The following is a 12,393-nucleotide window of genomic DNA, read 5'->3' as shown; positions in this document are numbered from 1 at the left end:
ATCAGCCTCTTTCTATGCCAAGCTGTACTCTGACTGCTTTCCGGCCTACCTGTCTTTTGTCAAGGATATTCTCACACTACAGTCCAGCAGGGTCCCGTGTGTAGTCTGCCTGTATCTGCCTCTGTCCCATGTTGAACCGCTGTTTAGGGGTGAACCCATTCTAGGGAGCCCTTTCCTGCTCGTAGGAAAGGGAACTCTCCCCGGGTGTAGCCTGCCTGTTTCTACCCTCTGACCCATGTTGAACATCTGTTCCATTTTGAAATCAGCCTCTTTCTATGCCAAGCTGTACTCTGACTGCTTTCCGGCCTACCTGTCTTTTGTCAAGGATATTCTCACACTACAGTCCCTGGGAATCCTGGGTGCAGCCAATAGGGATGTGAATCGTGTCCTCGATCGTCTTAACGATCAATTTCGGCTGGGAGGGGGAGGGAATCGTATTGTTGCCGTTTGGGGGGGTAAAATATCGTGAAAAATCGTGAAAAATCGTGAAAAATCGTGAAAAATCTAAAAATCTAAAAATCGCAAAACCGGCACATTAAAACCCCCTAAAACCCATCCCCGACCCTTTAAATTAAATCCCCCACCCTCCCGAACCCCCCCCAAATGAGTTAAATAACCTGCGGGTCCAGCGGCGGTCCGGAACGGCAGCGGTCCGGAACGGGCTCCTGCTCCTGAATCTTGTTGTCTTCAGCTGGCGCCATTTTCCAAAATGGCGCCGAAAAATGGCGGCGGCCATAGACGAACACGATTGGACAGCAGGAGGTCCTTCCAGACCCCCGCTGGACTTTTGGCAAGTCTCGTGGGGGTCAGGAGGCCCCCCACAAGCAGGCCAAAAGTTCCTGGAGGTCCAGCGGGGGTCAGGGAGCGATTTCCCGCCGCGAATCGTTTTCGTACGGAAAATGGCGCCGGCAGGAGATCGACTGCAGGAGGTCGTTCAGCGAGGGTTCCGGCGCCTCGCTGAACAACCTCCTGCAGTCGATCTCCTGCCGGCGCCATTTTCCGTACGAAAACGATTCGCGGCGGGAAATCGCTCCCTGACCCCCGCTGGACCTCCAGGAACTTTTGGCCAGCTTGTGGGGGGCCTCCTGACCCCCACGAGACTTGCCAAAAGTCCAGCGGGGGTCCGGAAGGACCTCCTGCCGTCCAATCGTGTTCGTCTATGGCCGCCGCCATTTTTCGGCGCCATTTTCGAAAATGGCGCCGGCTGAAGACAACAAGATTCAGGAGCAGGAGCCCGTTCCGGACCGCTGCCGTTCCGGACCGCCGCTGGACCCGCAGGTTATTTAACTCATTTGGGGGGGTTCGGGAGGGTGGGAGATTTAATTTAAAGGGTCGGGGGTGGGTTTTAGGGGGTTTTAGTGTGCCGGCTCACGATTCTAACGATTTATAACGATAAATCGTTAGAATCTCTATTGTATTGTGTTCCATAACGGTTTAAGACGATATTAAAATTATCGGACGATAATTTTAATCGTCCTAAAACGATTCATTTCCCTAGCAGCCAACCTGATTTTAAAAGACCAGCGAGAGCCCACTGGACCCCAATGGAAACCCCCCTCTTTAGGGGCGAACCCATTCTAGGGAGCCCTTTCCTGCTCGTAGGAAAGGGAACTCTCCCCGGGTGTAGCCTGCCTGTTTCTACCCTCTGACCCATGTTGCTCCGCTGTTCACATTCACCCTCCTCTGTCTCAGCCTTGAAAACTCTCGTTTGTATATCAGCTACATCCACCGGATTTTAAAAGACCAGCGAGAGCTCACTGGACGCCAATGGAAACACTCCACTCTAGGGGCGAACCCATTCTAGGGAGCCCTTTCCTGCTCATAGGAAAGGGAACTCTCCCCAGGGCTCTTGTTTGAATATTTTCTACTACCACCAAAATCGGCACCCGCAGATGCTCCACTCCACCCAGGCATAGTTCATCATGTTTCAGGTCCTAGCACTCGTGTTAGACTCCCTGGTTCCTGTTTCAAGATGGGTTGAGTGCCCAGCATGCACAGTTGACAGTCCCACCACATGCTGAGCCTCGTCTTGTCTTGCCTCCTTGTCTTTCCCTTATCAAACCACAGGGAACTGACTACCTCGGCTCTGCCAGTCTGTCTTGCCCCTATCAACTTTCTGCCACTCTGCCTTGCTGCCAGTCACCAGATGACTCACTCAACTCCTTGTGGTGTTATTGCCACTATCATGGTTCCTCAGTGTGTTGGTGCTAGTTTTTCTGCTTGCTATGTTCCCCCTTCATTGTGCTGTAGGATGTCAATGCCACTTGTTTTACCGCTTTGCCTGTCATGCTGCCTTCGAGGATTCATGCATCTGTTATCGGTGCTCTCTTTTGAAGCTGTGGTATGTTTTTCACACTCTTGCTGCACTCTTGTCACTTCTGGTACCCCTTTGCACCTTTACAATGCCTTAGGCTATTCATGCCACTTTGGTGCCACTTTGCCACAGTCTAAGTACCTTGGTGCTCTTTTGTTGTTGTGATGATTGTTCCCCAGAAGTTTCATCAAAATTGATAATAAAACCCCAATTCTGCAGCCAAAAATAGGCTGGAAATCCTTCCCCCATTGACTTTAATGGGAACCGGAAAGCCAATTAACATATCAACATATCGGGGGCGCCATACGTCTGAATGCAACGGAAATGACCCCCGACGAATACGTATCACGAATGCAACGAAAATGTTTTGGATGCACATCCCTAGAATTAACCACCTTTTCCATGACTTTAGCTAGGAAGGGAAGGTTTGAAATGGGCCAATTAGTTGGCAGGATCAACGGGGTCGAGGGTGGGTTTTTTGAAGAGGGGTTTGACTATGGCCTGTTTTAATGAGTCTGGGACTTTGCCAAGGGAGAGGGAGCAATTGATTATTTCAGCTAGGGGTTTGGCAACATTATTAGGGATAGATAAGAGGGATTTGGTGGGGATAGTGTCAGAGGGGTGAGTAGCGGGTTTAGTTTTCTTTAGAATGGATTCTATTTCAGTGGTTGAGGTAAGGTCAAGTGTTTCTAATTTGGCGGTGTGGTTTTTTGGAAGGGGGTTCATGTGAGGGGTAGTTGTAGGGAAGCAGAGCAATAGATTTCCTATTTTATTATTGAAGAACTGAGCAAGTTCTTTGCATTTTCTTTTGGATTCCTCGTTGGAGATGGGAGTGGGCTGTTTTTGTGAGATCTGCTACAAGTGAGAAAAGGGCTTTGGCATTGTACTGGTAATCATGAATTTTGGTTGCAAAGAATTCACGTTTGGACATGAGGGTGGAATTTTTGTGGAGGGCAGATTTGTATATGGTTGATTGTTTGGGTGGGGCTTTTGCGCCAGATTCTCTCTTTTATTCTGAGGTCAAGTTTAATTTTTTTAGTTCCGGGGTGTACCAGGGTTTCTTGGATTTGTGTGAATGGAGTATATTTCTACTGATAATGGGACATAGCTCATTAGCAATGTTGTTGGTGAGGTTATTCCAGGAAGAGAGTGCGGTATCAGGACTGGTTATGTCTAGTTTGTTGAGAGTATTGGAGCGGGAGGAGATTAAGTCTTCTTTGGAACAGGGTTTTCTGAAGTGTATGGTATTACTGTGTATGGGGCTGTGTGTGGATGAGGTCTTTATAGAGAGGAAAGCTTCAACGAGTGAATGGTCTGACCATGGGACGGGGGTACAGTAAGGAGCATTAGGGCAGTGTATGCTGGAGTTAACAAAAATAAGGTCGAGCGTGTGTCCTGCTTTGTATGTGGGGGATGTTATGAGCTGTCTGATGCCTAGGGCGCTAAGGGAGTTTAGAAGTGTGTCACAGGAGGAGGAGAGAGGGCTAGAGTCCATGTGGAGGTTGAAATCTCCTAATATGATAGCAGGAGTGTCAATGTTAATATTATCAGCAATAAAGTGATGAGGGGGGAGGGGTTCTGTTCAAGTAGGCCTGGGGGGTTGAAATCTCCTAATATAGCAGGGGCGTCAATGTTAATATTATCCGTGATAAATTTGATGAGGGGGGAGGGGTTCTGTTCAAGTAGGCCTGGGGGGGAGCAGGGGGGGGGGTATAGATAAGGCATTTTTGGAGTTCTTGGGATTTAAATAGGCCAATTTCACCTCCCCTTTTAACCATGCTGGTAATCGTTTTGCCTTCTTTCTACCTTTTTAATGCATAGAATACATCTGGACTGTACTTCTAGAATGGTATTTTTTAACAATGACCACGCCTCTTGCACATTTTTTACTTTTGTAGCTGCTCCTTTCAGTTTTTTTCTAATAATTTTTCTCATTTTATCAAAGTTTCCCTTTTGAAAGTTTAGCCCTACAGCCATGGATTTGCATACTGTTCCTCTTCCAGTCATTAATTCAAATTTGATCATATTATGATCACTATTGCCAAGTGGCCCCACCACCGTAATCTCTCTCACCAAGTCCTGTGCTCCACTGAGAATTAGATCTAAATTTTCTCCCTCTCTCGTCAGTTCCTGAACCAATTGCTCCATAAAGCTATCATTTATTCCATCCAGGAACGTTATCTCTCTAGCGTGTTCCGATGATACATTTACCCAGGCAATATTGGGGTAATTGAAGTCTCCCATTATTACCGCACTACCAATTTGGTTAGCTTCCCTAATTTCTCTTAGCATTTCACTGTCGTCTCACCATCTTGACCAGGTGGACGGTAGTATACTCCTATCACTATAGTCTTCCCCGACACACAAGGGATTTCTACCCATAAAGATTCAATTTTGCATTTAGTCTCATGCAGGATGTTTATCCTGTTGGACTCTATGCCATCCCGGACATAAAGCGCCACACCGCCTCCCAGGTGCTCCTCTCTGTCATTGCGATATAATTTGTACCCCGGTATAGCACTGTCCCGTTGGTTATCCTCCTTCCACCATGTCTCTGAGATGCCAATTACGTCTATGTCATCATTTACTGCTATACATTCTAATTCTCCCATCTTACTTCTTAGACTTCTGGTATGCACATTTCAAAGTTTGTTTTTGTTTGTATTTTCATTCTGCTTTTTAATTGATAGGGATAAGTTGGAATTTTTTAGCTCAGGTGAATTTTTAGTTACAGGCACTTGGACTACTTTTCTTATTATTGGAACCTCACTGTTGGGATGCCCTAATTCTAATGCATCATTAGTATCCTTTGATGATACCTCTTTCCGAACTATGCGCTGCTGAGCGACTGTCGGCTTTCCCCTTTGTTCTAGTTTAAAAGCTGCTCTATCTCCTTTTTAAAGGTTAGCGCCAGCAGTCTGGTTCCACCCTGGTTAAGGTGGAGCCCATCCCTTCGGAAGAGACTCCCCCTTCCCCAAAAGGTTCCCCAGTTCCTAACAAAACTGAATCCCTCTTCCTTGCACCATTGTCTCATCCATGCATTGAGACTCCGGAGCTCTGCCTGCCTCTGGTGACCTGCGCGTGGAACAGGGAGCTTAAATTTGGCTTCCAGAACCTCCCTTCCACATTTTCCTATGTCGTTGGTGCCTACATGTACCACGACAGCTGGCTCCACCCCAGCACTGTCTAAAATCCTATCTAGGTGACGTGTGAGGTCCACCACCTTCGCACCAGGTAGGCATGTTACCATGCGGTCCTCATGCCCACCAGCCACCCAGCTATCTACATTCGTAATAATCGAATCACCAACTATGACGGCTGACCTAACCCTTCTCTCCTGGGCAGTAGGTCTTGGGGAGATATCCTCAGTGTGAAAGGACAATGCATCACCTGGAGAGCAGGTCCTTGCTACAGGATCCTTTCCTGCTGCACCAGGTTGATGCTCTCCAATCATGAGACCTTCTTCCTCCAAGGCAACACCAGGGCTGCCAGTCTGAAGTTGGGGCTTGGCAACTATGTCCCTGAAGGTCTCATCTATATACCTCTCTCTGTCTCAGCTCCTCCAGGTCTTCCACTCTAGCCTCCAGAGATCGGACTCATTCTCTGAGAGCCAGGAGCTCTTTGTATCGCATGCACATGTACAACTTCTCACCGGTGGGTAAAAAATCATGCATGTGACACTCGATGCAAAAGACTGGGAAGCCCCCCTCTTGCTGCTGGACTGCTGCCTTCATCTCAATTTTGATCAGTTCCTAGTTAAGTTTTAGGTTGCTATGGGAGTAGGAATGTGTCTAACATCCTTTAAATGTATTAGTGAATTCACTATATGTCTGGTAGTGGCCTACCAGGTTCTGATCAAACTCTCAAAGTTTTTGTTGGGGTTTTTTTTTTTTTTTTAGTGAAAGTGGCACCTGCCTATAAATTAAAGGATGAGCTAGGGGTGGGTAATACAAACAGTCTAACTTCAGTTAGTCAGCCAGAGTGACTCACTTCTCTCTTGATTAACAAATAGGGATGTGAATCGTTTTTTGACGATTTAAAATATCGTCCGATATATTTTAAATCGTCAAAAATCGTTAGGGCCACGATACAATACCAATTCCCCCGATTTATCGTTAAAAAATCGTAAATCGGGGGAAGGTAGAGGGCAGGAAAACCGGCACACTAAAACCCCTAAAACCCACCCCGACCCTTTAAATTAAATCCCCACCCTCCCGAACCCCCCCCCAAATGCTTTAAATTACCTGGGGATCCAGCGGTGGTCCAGAACGGTGGCGGTCCGGAACGGCTCCCTCAATTGAATCCTTTTGTCTTCAGCCGGCGCCATTTTGCAAAATGGCCGCCGCAAAATGGCGGCGGCCATAGACAAAAACGATTCGATGCAGGAGGTCGTTCCGGACCCCCGCTGGACTTTTGGCAAGTCTTGTGGGGGTCAGGAGGCCCCCCCAAGCTGGCCAAAAGTTTCTGGGAGTCCAGCGGGGTTCAGGAAGCGATTTCTTGCCGCGAATCGTTTTCCGTACGGAAAATGGCGCCGGCAGGAGATCGACTGCAGGAGGTCATTCAGCGGGGGTTCCGGACCGCCGCTGAACGACCTCCTGCAGTCGATCTCCTGCCGGCGCCATTTTCCGTACGGAAAACGATTCGCGGCAAGAAATCGCTTCCTGAACCCCGCTGGACTCCCAGAAACTTTTGGCCAGCTTGGGGGGGCCTCCTGACCCCCACAAGACTTGCCAAAAGTCCAGCGGGGGTCCGGAACGACCTCCTGCGTCGAATCGTTTTTGTCTATGGCCGCCGCCATTTTGCGGCGGCCATTTTGCAAAATGGCACCGGCTGAAGACAAAAGGATTCAATTGAGGGGGCCATTCCGGACCGCCACCGTTCTGGACCACCGCTGGATCCCCAGGTAATTTAAAGCATTTGGGGGGGGGTTCGGGAGGGTGGGGGATTTAATTTAAAGGGTCGGGGGTGGGTTTTAGGGGGTTGGCTCACGATTTTAATGATTTTTCACGATATTTTTAAAACCCAAATGGCAACAATACGATTCCCTCCCCCTCCCAGCCGAAATCGATCGTTAAGACGATCGAGGACACGATTCACATCTCTATTAACAAATGTTGGTACCTATTCAAACCAAATCACATAACCTCAACACCTTTCCAAGGTGAGTAACTGAGCTGAACTTTTCAACCTTTTTACTTAGGTATACACTGCTCCTAGCTTATTTCTAGCTTCTGGCTACTTTTTTTTTGGGGGGGGGGGTTATGTTTTTGTTTTTTGTTTTTTTAAATACAAACATTCAGTTCTGCTTACTAGCTGCCTTACAGATTTTTAAAAATAAACTACCTACTGCTTACTAGCTGCCTTATTGACTGACTATTTAAAAATACAGTCTAACTTGTTTATTCACTGCCTTACTGACTATTAAAAACACAAACACACTAATAGTTAACTTTGCCACAATACTTTTAAAAAAGACAATTTCCCAAGCAAAACTTACTGATTCCTTTCAGCCACCAGCAAGGTGATCCTCTCCTCTCAGTGCTTGCCTCTCAGTGCTCCCACTGAGCTACAGGTTCTTAAAAAACTTAAACCCCTCCTTCATGCCCACGACTTCCGCATTGTCCTCCAAGCGACTATTTTCTCCAAAATGGACTACAGTAATTCCCTACTCCTAGGCCTCCCTTTCACCATCATCAAACCCATCCAAATGCTACAAAATGCAGCAGCTAGAATTCTTACCAACACCCATAAATCTGACCATATTACTCCGTCCTCAAACAACTCCACTGGCTCCCTATCTCCTCTCGTATACTCTACAAAACCCTATTATCTACAAAACCCTACACACTCACAACATCCATTGGCTCGATGACTCCCTCCGCTTCCTCTCCTCCAACCGTCCCACTAGATCCACCTACAAAGGTTGCCTATAAACACCCTCCCCCAAGACCACACACCTTACGTCTATGAAAGAACAAGCTCTATCTATTGCAGGTCCCACCCTCTAGAACTCCATGCCCCCTGATTTCCGCTTAGAGCCATGTACTCAGAAATTTAAGAAAAAGCTAAAGACATGGCTCTTCAAACAGGCATACCCTGAATAGAGCCCGTTTTCCCCTTTCCCTCCCCCTCCCTCCTTTTGTTTCTCCCCCCAGCCCCTCCACCCTTCCACCCTCCCTCGGCCCCCCTGGGCCCTACCCTCTGTATTTTATATATTACCCCTTATCTTACCCTTTTTGCCCCGTTTATTAGACAGTTTTCTTCATATTATACAGTATTCATCGCATACTATATATTATTCATTGTTAGTCTTGTACTTTATACCTCGTGTTTATTAGTATATTTTATTTTCTGTTATTCATGTACTTTATACATTGTATATATTAGTTACTCCCCTATTTACTAGATATGATCCCTTGCTACCTTGTACATTGTTAGTCCTGTACTTTATACCTTGTGTATAGTAGTATACACTGGGGCCGATTTTAAATTTTACGCGCGCGGGGTACATTTGTGTGCGCTACCCGGCATGCACAAATGACCACCCGATTTTAGAACATGTGCACGCTGCCGCACACATGTTATAAAATCCAGGGTTGGTGCACGCAAGGGGGTGCACACTTGTGCACCTTGTGTGCGCCGAGCCCCGTTCCCTCCAAGGAAATCGGAGCGGCCTTGGAGGGAACTTTTTTTTGGATCCCCCCCAACCTTTCCCTCCCTTCTCCTATCTAACTCACCCTCCTGCCCTACCTAAATCCACCCACACCTTATTTGATGGAGTTACCGCCCATTTTTGAAAGCCCCGGGACATACGCGCAGGGGTAGGTTTTCGGGGGTTACGCGTGTATCTTATGCGCATAACCCTTTGAAAATCTACCCCATTATTTCTTGTTAGTCATGTACTTTATACCTCGTATATATTAGTTATTCCCCTGTTTTCTAGATATGATCCCTTGCTACCATTTTCATTGTGTCCCTTTTTTTTATTCCTTGTTTTTTGTTCTACCCTTGCTCCACTGTTCTCCCCTCCCTTGTTTTTTGTATTACGTTAAGTTCTCTGTAAACTGATATGAAGTACCCACGAATACCGGTACAGAAAAGTCCTTAAATAAATAAATAAATTAATTAATTAAATAAATGATCTTCTTCCATAAATTTTGAAAATCTTTCTGGACTGCACAGATACCATTTCTAGCGAAGATACCAGCCTTTTTTTCCCCTTTAACAAACATAGTACTTTATTAAAACTGAGGGTGAATTACAAAGGAAGATTGAAAACATAGAGAATTATTCTCGTATGTTAAATTTAAGGATCATAAATTTTCCTATTACAAGTAAAATGGGTCCGATAGATCTATTTAGAGCTTATGTAAATCAAATTCTAAAGATCCCAGAACAATGCACTCTCACAATAGTTAAAGCATTTTATATCAATGCCTCTACTTCTGCTAAAATGAAAGAGCAGACAAAATCTGGAATACAAAGTAAAGATTTAGAAGATCCAAATAAAGAAATCTCTGTAGATCTATCGGATTTCCTTGAAAAATCTCAGGAGGAGATTGTTATTGAAAAAAGAGGAAATTTGCTTGTCATAAGCAAATTTCCTCTTTTTTCATGTTAGCATTCATTTCAGATAAAGACAATATTCTAAAATATTTTTTTAGAAATAGATCCAAAACTTATTATGGCTACAAGATCTGGATTTATCCAGACCTTGTAAAAACTACCCAGCTTAGGAGGAAGAAATTCCTCGATTTAAGACATCATGTAATAGAACAAGGAGGTCAATTTTTACTACGATACCCCCGCAAGTGTGTAATTAAGATCAAAGATCAGACTTATCATTATACATATCCAGAACATCTAAAAGCACTCCTGGGAGTAAAATAAATGGCGGAGAAAGTAATTGCGAGGATTACCTTACAATTTCAAAGATATAAAGTTTTGTTTTCTTATTTGGATTGCTCAAGTGGGATATACTTCTCTAATTTTTCTTTCAAAGATTACAGAAAAGATTTGTGAGATATTACCGTGTAAATGTTTTTCTCTTGTGTATTAGATTTTCATGTTTATTCTCTTTTCTGTAATTTCAATACTGCAAGTAATTCTTGTATTGTATTTTAAAAATGGATAAATAAAGAATTAAAAAAAAAAAAAGATTAGCAAAGATTCTTAAAATTCTATATAACTAGGAAAAATATAAAGACAGATTTCAAACCATGCAAACACAGACAATGCAGAAAAAATTAATGTCAGCAATAAAAGTACTCTATACTATGGCTAACAAAATAAAAATCAGTTTCAGACTTATCTGAACAAGGTCAACTATGTGTATGTATGTCTCAGTAGAGTCACCTCTGCACCATTTTTTGCTTTGACTCAGAAGCTCTTGGTTTTCAAAAGGTTTTATTTGCATACATAAAAAGTCATTGAATATTTGGAATAAGACCTATGATTATAAATTTGCACTGGCATTTTGATATGTCTTTGAATGTATAAATGAACAAGTGCGTTTAATATGATGGTCCATTTTTTAAAAAAATTAATTTTCTCATAGAAATGGGTTACGCAGCCTAGACAAAATTAAAATCAAAGTTGGAAATATAAGAGGAATGTATTTTTTTTACTTTCTTACCATGATTCCTAGGTCATGAACAAGATTTAGTGTTGACTGTTAGGGTTCTGATGATGCCTTCATTGCCGTGGATCACAAATTCTCAACTTCTTAAATAGAGATTAAAAGAAAAACATTTAAAAAATAAAGCAAAGCAAGTTAATGTTGGACTTCCTCACTCAAAGCAGTTGCTGTATTTTTCTTCAGGGTCAGACAATTGGAACGCTTACATAAGTGGGATCAAGGAGCAAATATCCCTGCTAGGAGTTCAGGTATAGTAACTTCATTTTGTACTTAGCACTTTCAGATTTATCATTTGACTTTTTTAGAGCCAGGGAAGAATCCACAACGTAATTGTGGTTTTTTTTAAATTATTCTTTTAATTGTATTTATAATAGGAAATGATAAAGCACTGATTTCTTTATATATGCCAGGCACAAGGGAGAATGAGCAAATTACTGTCCCCCGGATTAAACATGACAAGGAATGTTATTGTCCATTTCCCCAAGTATATAGATATTCACTGGCACCCATTGTCCTCTTCCCATCATTTCCAATTAAAAATTCACATTTCAATGGGCTGTGGACAGGGATGTTACTGGTCCTATTGAAAACTATTTGGTTACACATTGCTGATTATTTTTTATAGAAAATTGTTGCGGTCATAGCGGTGAACCCTTGGGCCGGCCTAGGGGAGTGAGTAGGTGGAAAAAGTAGGCACTCCGCTGAGAGGCAGTAAGCCGGGAGAGGCAGCGTCAAGCTGGATGTGGAGGTGAGTCTTCGCCCTGAAAGCCTGCGGACCCCCCAAGAGGAGCTCGTGAGATTCCAGACCGCTGGGACTTTAGGAGATTCCTGAAGAAGAAGCAACTTCACCCTGAAAGCCTGCGGACCCCCCGAGAGGAGCTTGTGAGGTCCCAGGCCGCTGGGACTTAGGAGATCACTGAAGAAGAAGCAAGGAAGAGACGGTCCGAGGTCGAGGCAGGTGGCAAGAACAGAGGTCAGGAACAAGCAGAGATTAGGAACCGGTGAGGCGAGCCAAAGACCCGGATAGAGAATCCGGAACAGGAGCTGAAGATTTGGACAGGAGCCGAAGATCCAAGTACTGCAGCAAGTGAAACCTGTTGCAAGGCAATTCCTTGAGAGCAGACACCGGCTTAAATACAAGTCGGCGTCTGACGTCATTTTAGGGGCGGGCCGCGGTCTGGCGGGAAAAGCCCTTTAAATTGGGCTTCCCCGTGCGCGCCCCAAAGGGGAGGGGTCACGTTCTGGAGCTCGGCGGCGTCTCCCTCGTGGAGATGCCGCCACGAGAAGGCCTGGGCAGGCCCAACAAGGCGCGCAGCCCGCTGCGGACCCCATGAGAGGCCAAACTCGGCTGGAATGCCCCGGCGCTACCGTCCTGATGCTGGAGGTAAGAACCCGGTCGCAAGACGTGCAACCGGGACCACAACGGTACCCCCCCCCCCCT

The 12,393-nt window shown here is 45.1% G+C and overlaps 1 protein-coding gene across 2 annotated transcripts in view; it reads left to right on the top strand.

Annotated features, from left to right (window-relative positions):
• Window positions 1–12,393, top strand: part of LOC115089622 (phospholipase B1, membrane-associated-like) — a 296,793-nt gene that overhangs the window by 21,211 nt on the left and 263,189 nt on the right. For both annotated transcript variants that reach the window (XM_029597713.1, XM_029597714.1), the window contains exon 3: window positions 11,136–11,200. In XM_029597713.1, the coding sequence (XP_029453573.1) occupies window positions 11,136–11,200 (65 nt within the window). The remainder of the gene's footprint in view (window positions 1–11,135; window positions 11,201–12,393) is intronic.

Source organism: Rhinatrema bivittatum, chromosome 4 (assembly GCF_901001135.1).
Source record: "Rhinatrema bivittatum chromosome 4, aRhiBiv1.1, whole genome shotgun sequence".
NCBI lineage: Eukaryota > Metazoa > Chordata > Amphibia > Gymnophiona > Rhinatrematidae > Rhinatrema > Rhinatrema bivittatum.
This window is presented reverse-complemented; position numbering and strand designations above follow the sequence as displayed.